The sequence below is a fragment of the Hyposmocoma kahamanoa genome, unplaced genomic scaffold (genome assembly GCF_003589595.1).
Source record: "Hyposmocoma kahamanoa isolate Upper Pololo Valley unplaced genomic scaffold, ASM358959v1 117, whole genome shotgun sequence".
Taxonomy (NCBI): domain Eukaryota; kingdom Metazoa; phylum Arthropoda; class Insecta; order Lepidoptera; family Cosmopterigidae; genus Hyposmocoma; species Hyposmocoma kahamanoa.
The window spans coordinates 594,880-603,446 of NW_020653397.1; the positions used below are offsets into that span (position 1 = coordinate 594,880).

Below are 8,567 nucleotides of genomic sequence, written 5' to 3' on the forward strand. Positions count from 1 at the left end.
AGGATGGGGTGGGGGTGTAGCCTTTTATATACACGAAAATGTTAAAGGGACAGTCTTGAAGCATCCCACTTCCTGTGTAGAACAATTTTGGCTCCGTGTAAATGTAAATGGCTTTCGCTTGGCAGTGGGTACAGCATACCGCCCTCAATGGCAGGCTGTTGACTTATTCCTTGATGCTATGGCGGAATTTGTAACTCATTTTACCAATTTCGATAAAATTGTATTGTTAGGGGATTTTAATATTAATCTCTTAGATAGTGGTAGTCTGAGTTATCGTAAATTTCAATCTTTTACTCAAAGTTGTGGTTTGTCACAGGTGGTTGATGGACCAACACATTATACTAATACTTCTGGAGCATTGAACGATGTGGTATGCACAGACTGTGTGGTTAGAAAGGTAGATTTGGACAATGTTTCAGGACTCATAGGTCATTGCTTGGTTAATGTTACTCTTAACATAAAGAAAGATAAATTCAAACCAAAATTTGTTACTTATAGGCCTATAAAAGATATTAATATGAATAATTTTAATGCAGATTTAATTACTTATGGCTTGCTTAATAATAATTCTTTATGTACTGTTGATGATATGGTAGACTCATTTAATAGCAAAATTATACAATTATTCGATTGCCATGCGCCTGAAAAAACAGTCCTTTTTAAACATAAATCACTGCCGTGGGTAACTCCTAATACTAAATTTATTATTGATCTGTGCAATAGAGCTCTCTGCCGATACCGTCGAAGCCGACTCGATACTCATAAAGAATATTACAAGAGCCTAAAAAGACAAATGAATATTGCCATGCTTTCTGAAAAGCGCGCATATTTTAATCAACGCATAAACAGCTGCTGTAATGATTTTAAGAGGCTCTGGAAAAATTTAAAGAATGATGTTCTCCCTTACAATAAACGATCAGATACCCTACCGCTTCACATCTCTAACCCTGAAGAGATAAACAAACATTTTCTGACCCTTCCATGCACAGACACAGTTCCACTTTCTGAATTGGCATTTTTTTAATCAAAATAAATATAGTATTAATATTTTTACTTTGCGAACAGTCAGTGAGATGGAGGTGGGTAGAGCCATCCTTTCTATAAAGTCGGGAGCGTCAGGGGAAGATAATATAAATTCAGATATGATATTATTAACACTGCCTCAAACTCTACCACTCATAACGAATATTATTAATAAGTCTTTTTCTTCTTCGACATTTCCGCTTTGCTGGAAGACTGCTTTGGTTTCACCAATTCCCCAAAGTTTCAAATCCTACCAACTATAAAGACCTTAGACCAATCAGTTTGCTGCCGTATCTGTCGAAGGTGCTAGAAAGGATAGTATTTTGGCAATTAACGAAGTTTCTGGAAATAAATAAGATTCTTCCTGAAGTACAGTCCGGCTTCAGAAAGGGTCTCAGTACTTCGACAGCGCTCTCAGAAGTGGTGGACAATATACTTGATGCTCAGGATAACGGTATGGCCACTATACTTGCTCTACTCGACTTTTCACGAGCGTTTGACTCTATCAGTATCCCGTTACTACTTGCAAAACTTACACATTATGGTTTTGACACAGCCACAGTAAATTGGTTCGCTAGTTATTTGACTGATAGAGCTCAAATTGTCAAAGTTCATGAGTTGAGCGGCCGTATAACTAAATCTTCTGTAAGAGGAGTGCATAGAGGCGTACCACAGGGATAGATATTAGGACCAATCCTATTTGTATTGTACTCTGCGGATATCTTAAAAAATGTAAATTATTGTAGTTGCCATCTTTATGCGGACGATGTCCAAATTTATATTCATACGAGTCCACATGACTTGGAGCTGTCCCTTTCTAGGATCAACACTGATCTTGATAATATTGCCCGATGGTCAAGTCGTAATGCTTTGATTCTGAATCCATCAAAATCTAAGTTTATGGTTCTGGGTTCAAAAAAACAGGTCGTAAACATCCTTTCACAAGCTCCTCGGGTTAGCATTCTTGGAACATCGGTAGAGTTGGTTAACCAGGCCAAAAATTTGGGTGTAACTATGGACAGTGCGTTGCGATTCGTTAGCTATGTAGAGACTACTGCCAGATCATGCCTCTTTCGACTGAAGGTGCTCTATAAGATTCGTCATTTGCTCAGTGAAGACATTAGATTAAAGGTATGTGAATCCCTTGTCTTATCAAAACTAAATTATGCGGATGTTGTATTTGGTCCCTGTCTTCTCTCCACTTCAAAAAAAACTATACAGCGTGTACAAAACGCCTGCATACGATTTTGTTGTAAAGTACCATTCAGAAGTCACATAACACCTGTGCTAAACCTACGCAATATCTTGAACATGGAATCCAGAAGGACTTTGCACTTTTCTGCACTGATGCACTCCATTGTCCGGTATAAAAGTCCACCATATTTGTATGCCAAATTAAAATGGGCTACTTATGCTTATAATTCACGCAGGGTAGATAGTTTTTTGTTGGTGACACCATTCCACAAGACAAGAGCTTTTGAGGGTAGCTTCCGGTATCAGGCATCTAAATGCTGGAACAATTTGCCTCCTCCACTTAGACAACCAATCTCTAAATCGGCATTCAAAAAACAACTGAAAATTATGTTATTGGAAAAGCAGCGTATGCTCTGATGTCGGAAGTTTCTTAGTCTAGCCAGCTTGTTATATTTATGTGCACTAACATACCAATGTAATGCTTAAAGTTGTATATTTCTATTTACATGATTACGCTGTTGTAGGTCCGTGTTTCTTTAGTAGTAAATACTTATTGACAGATTTAAAATATTAATTGTTATATAATACTAAGGTTTTAAGGTTTTCGTATTGAAAATAATTAAGAATATATATGTCACAACAGAGGATACACACAACATAATAATATGTACCGCTCTCTCAACATCCAGTCGATGATGCAACAGGAACGACTGAAAATCAGCGTCTCTCTCGCCAGAGATAGACTTTTTGCTGAGTCGTCTCCTTTTCCTCTTTTGTGTCACTTTGCATTCTTATTTATAGATTATTTAATAAATAGCTAACAATTTAATGTTATGTTTATAATTTAGGGATGTAAAGTGACTTAAATGTGCGAATAAACGTTTTTCTTTCTTTCTTTCTTTATTTTCGCAATGTCTCTCGGAAAACTTCGTGTTCGGCTGTCGTCAGGTTTTATTCAGCAGCCCTTTGCCTTTAGTACAGACCGGACGCTTTCAGTCGACTTAGGGTCGTATTCTAGAACTCTACTCAATGCTCAAGTCAGGACTTGAGTATTGCAGTGAGCACTGAAAATCATACTCAAGTCCTTGCTATTAGGGTCGTATTTCCAGTGCTTGAAATCATACTCAAGTCTGCTCAAATCCTGACTTGAGCATTGAGTAGAATTCTGGAATACGACCCTTAGAGGTATATAGAGTTGCTATTACATTTTTTATTTATTATCCAATGGAAGGAAAGCCGCTAAAATCACAAGCACGACAGATAATTTACAGCGTATACTTGTATTTTTTACTAGAAGCCGATACGTTCAAGAAAGACAACAATGGTTATTTTGAAAAAGTATTATTATTGAAATTCTGCAATGATACCAAAACAGTATTCTTAAGTCAATCACTAATGATCCATGGTTCACTAAAACACATGACATCCACGAATATCTTAAAATGCCTACAATTATTAGGGAAATAACTAGGCTAACTAAGTTCTATAAAGAAAGAATACCCACTCATACTAATAAACCAGCTAGCGCATTGTGTGTACCACCACGGACGAGAAGATTGAAGCGTAAACACATTTGGGATTCAACTATTTGTGCTGAATAGTTTTCCACGTCAAGGCAACTCAATGTTGGAAGGGTATGTCTGACATGCCAAAATATACCAAAAAAATGGACTGCTTATGGACTCACATAAGACCAGTTGGATGTTGGCATAAAGAAAAGAAAAATTTTTCAAAAAGTCCAAAAACGTATTTCTGTAGCTTGTGGTGTTTTAATCGGAACAGTAAAGAATATTGAAAAAAGATAAATCAGTTCCTTTACTCCTTATTTTTGTTAACTTGCTTATTAATATGGAGTTATAGTTCACAGATAAAACAAAACAACAATAAAGTACGTTGTTCAAAATTCTAATTATTATAGATTTTAAACCTAATAAATAATGGGCATGGAAATTAATATTCGTGTGCATTCGGAAATCCGATGATTGCCGAGGAACAATGAGAAAATAGAAGCACTGTACACTACATTACATTACAAATCACAATGTTTGACTTTCAAAATATATGACAAAATAAATATTCTATTGCATTTAAATTGTGTAGTGATAAATAGAAATAAACTCACACAATGTCCCTGACTGTAAGCCATTGGTACGCATCCTCAGTAGCAGCCTTATACCCAGCTGCTAATCCTTCGATCTGGATGTAGTACAGTTTAACCTGCAAGCCAGTCAACAAAAATGCTTGAATAGAAATATTTCGCGCCTTCACGAGTATTAAAGGCAAAACTGTAGCAATACAATCCCATTACAAACGCGGCATATTTAGTTAACTTCTGCTATTAAATGTCCTAGCTTTCCAGTAGATGGCGTTAATAGCATTCTAAAACTCTCAAGCAATGTTTTACACGATTCCGCATAAAATGTCGACATTTTAATAAGACGGTTTATAAATAACACATTTAAAAGCGAAATTAAACACATGTTATATGTATAAGCTTTATTCGCCGATTCTCACTCTTAATGCAAAAGTTTATACTTTGGATGTTTTAAAGTCGCTGTCACACCAGTATGTCTGAATGGATTTAAATAAAAATTCATGGATAGGTTATGTCCGAAATAAGCACAGAAGCTCAGAAGAATTTATCTTCAAGGATATACACTTGAAAATGTGCACTTGTTTAAATAAACAATTTTTTTTTATACTTCAAATATACATACTGTTCCATTTCTATTAGTTGATCTACGGATAAATTAAAAATGAACTGCATAAGGTAACAACTTCATTAAGTTGACTAAATTAATATTTGACAGTCAAAAATAATATTTTATCCTCTATTTTCACATAGGTCAAATCCTGGTTTTGTTCTCCATTCAGTAAGTTAGGTTAGTATATGAAAAAGCAGAAGCAGATGCCAGAAGTGAATTTGCTTGTGTTTCTGAACATGGTTTAAGTTTTTTTAATGTCATATTTGTTTTAGTTTTGAGGCTCCACATGAAACTATCAAAGTTAATTTATACAAATCAAACATTAGCTGAGAACAGATTAAAATATAGATTGATTTAGTTTATTTTATGTCTCAGACAAAAAGGATCAATCACTAAAAAAGTTTTTTGTCCTTTTCAATCTGCCATCAGCTTGTAAAGCCATAATCAGATGGGTTTTCTTAATGACGATGGAGGGAGTTGTTCCTGCGAGCATCATGCCCTGTCATGGTTTGTATTGGTGTTCACATTTGTTGATCTAGGTTTAAGATGAGCCATCGTTTCAACCGCGATATGTTTCGCGAACATTGTTCATAATGTTATAAAAAATGTAATGTTGATATGTTATCTGTGTTACAAAAATATGATATTATAATTATGTAATTTAATAAAATAGATGCAGAATAATAATATCACGAAGTAAATAATTATTACGAAGATTTAAATGACAAATGTTATTAATCTTTTACAATGCTAAGATAATTTGATGATTAATTTTAAGTAATTAATTTTTAGTTGTTTAATTATTAATTGATTTTTAAAATATTTTAAATTTAAATTTGACAATAATTTTAAAATTAAATCATTTGACTTTCTGAATATATTTGCTTAGATTTATTTATTTTGATTGTAATAATATTATGATTAATAATGTATATGATAAAAATTGGTACCCTTACAGGGTACATGTTTGATACTTTACCAACTACTATAAGACCATGTAACAATATGTTTTGCAATAAACGGTATTATTATTATTATTAGTCCTTACCTGGTACCAATAAGGGTCATTGCTGTATTGCCTAACCATGTCACTGATGTATTTTTCATTTCTGTCTATGTATTCTTCAATCAAGCCACATACATCAGTCTTGTTGAAGCAGTACCTTGCAAAATTACGATACAATAAGATATATTGTACATATGTTTTATGATACCAAGTGTGAGGACAAATAAGTCGTGCACCTGTTGATAAGTGACACGCCTGTCCATAGCAGTTGCAGTGCCACTCAGAACTTTAAACTGTAAAGATCTGAGGGACACTGCCACAGCAACCTGAGACAAGTCTCAAGTGCCTGTAATTTTAAAACCGGAATGCAGTAATGGTCACTCTACTGCTTGGCGGTAAAATCCTGGACGAATCTTAGGTTAATTCAAAATTCAATACAAATAATATTGTGTTGCTGTAGGATTACAAGATCCAGTGGTGGTTGGTCATAAATAATCTATGTAAACAAATATAATATCAAACATATATTGACATATCCTATAATATATCAATAATTACAACTGCCTCCGTGGCCGAACGGTTACCATGCCGGACCGCCATGCAGAGGTCCCAGGTTCGATTCCCGGGCTGGGAGAAATGTTTGTATGGCCTACATTTATTTATCTCGTGAGTTTGGGTGTAATTTGTGGTTGTCTATATGTGTGTCCATGGCACCCGCGACACAGGGTTTCCCTAGTGCAGGGCTATGTTGAGTGTGTGCGTTATTATATTAATTACAATGGACATATTGTTTTGACTTCAGTAGATAATTATAATATTGATGACCAACAAAACCGAATACAGCTTTTTTACCAGCTTAAGTTTTTCATGGCATCAGATCCATTTTTCTTGCCTAATGTTCACCCTCATAGCCCTTCACTGTTTGTTTGAAACAAAAAACGATTTTTCTTATAAAATGCATACCCTTTAAGCATGTTCTGCCAATGCCACCAGATAAGATCCCTGGTAAGATAGCCTTCGAGAAATCCTGCTCCAAATGCCTGCTTTTCATCAGGGATGTTTGCCATTGAATGGATCTCAAGAAATGCCCAGCTGTGAATATTCCAACACAAAACTATCAGTTATTTCTAAATAACACGATTAATTACATTATAGGTAGAAAAAAGGTAGTAATGGTTTTGTAATTTACTTTCAAGAAAAACTTATAATTTTATGCAAGTAACTGCAAAAATTTGTGAAAAAAAAATAGTAAACATGTTTTGTATATTCGCGAAATTACTTGAAAAACTTTACAAGTTTAAAGACGGCTTAAAATCTATTAAACAGTACATACCCGGTTTCATTGATGTCATTACTGTACGTAGCTCTGGCGATGTGCACATCGGGGATATCGGAAAAATAATCAGTTGTATTCACACAAAACTGATTATTACAACCTACCACGTACCCATACTTCCCCTCACATACGATAAACAAGCCAAAGAAAAAGACAAAACAGAATTTTAATCGAAAATTCATAATAAATAATCTTGTAAAACTTTCCCTTAAATTTTATCAAGTATCACTATCTACTGTAACTTTTGCGAACTGTGAAAAATAAACAGCACAGTTATTATTGAACATTTATCACGTATATAGAGGACACGATTGATAATAAAGTAATAAATAAAGTGATAAAAACAACTTTTCGAAATTGACGGGCGTCGTTTTGATAAACAAAACGGCTGATCAACTTGACAGAGCTAACAAACACCTGACAGCAACATCTTTTTTTTTTTTAATTATTAAGGCAAAGCCATCAGCCTAAACATGAAGTTTAATTATGTTTCTGTAAATATGGCCGCCACAGAGGATAGGCAATTTGAGGCGGCGTGATTGGATTAACTCGGGTTTCCTTAAAACGGGCCGATACGGGTATTTTAGTTCGAGATTCGTATAATTTCGCGTTTTAATCTTCGATTAAGGTACAACAGCACTATCCTATTCCACTTTAAACTAGATTTCACAAAATAATTGAAAGTCAAAATAAAAACGACACTTTTCCCTCCAAAAGGTCCAGAGCACAAACTAGTCCAGAGCGAATCCTTCACTTCACTTTTTATTTTTATGGCTCCATCATTATGAGAAATTATGATTTTGCCAATGTCACGGTTGAAAGAAAAAAACGAAACAAAAAAAGAATTCTGACAGCAACATTTACCCTCTGACACCCTGACACCTGACAAATGACGTCAATGCCTGACAACAATCTGCATTACGTTTCGTTTCCTATAAAAGGTAAACGTTGCATTTTCGTTTTTTAAATCAAAAAGTGTTGTAACCCTTGTATAAAGATATAAAGTTGTCCCATGAGGAAGGAACACGAAGAATATTATTTCAAATATTCATCATAACATAACAAAATAAGAAAATCTACAATCAAGGAACTTAACAAAAGTTTGGTTGCATGCATCGGTAACGAGAATATGGGTCACTTTTTAAAAATTTGATAAACTAATTTGCAAATGCCGTAGTTATACAGTTTCAAGTTTGTTTCTTTTTGTAATAAATTGTATAATTTAACTGTTGTTCCTTTACTTTACGTTTTTATTTTTCACATTTATTGGTCTCATTTGGCCATCAAAAATTGCCTTAAAAAT

General features: G+C 34.4%; 1 protein-coding gene across 1 annotated transcript in view; it reads right to left on the minus strand.

The window, feature by feature from the left end:
- The window catches only part of LOC113239898 (putative phospholipase B-like 2), a 23,249-nt gene extending 15,615 nt beyond the window's left edge, over positions 1–7,634 (minus strand). Inside the window, exons 1-5 of the mRNA XM_026477060.1 lie at positions 7,262–7,634; positions 6,892–7,020; positions 5,971–6,085; positions 4,340–4,434; positions 1,820–1,929 (exon numbers count right to left, since the gene is read on the minus strand). Coding sequence (XP_026332845.1) covers positions 1,820–1,929; positions 4,340–4,434; positions 5,971–6,085; positions 6,892–7,020; positions 7,262–7,446 — 634 coding nt within the window. The 5' untranslated portion in view covers positions 7,447–7,634. The remainder of the gene's footprint in view (positions 1–1,819; positions 1,930–4,339; positions 4,435–5,970; positions 6,086–6,891; positions 7,021–7,261) is intronic.
- Positions 7,635–8,567: the final 933 nt, after the last annotated feature.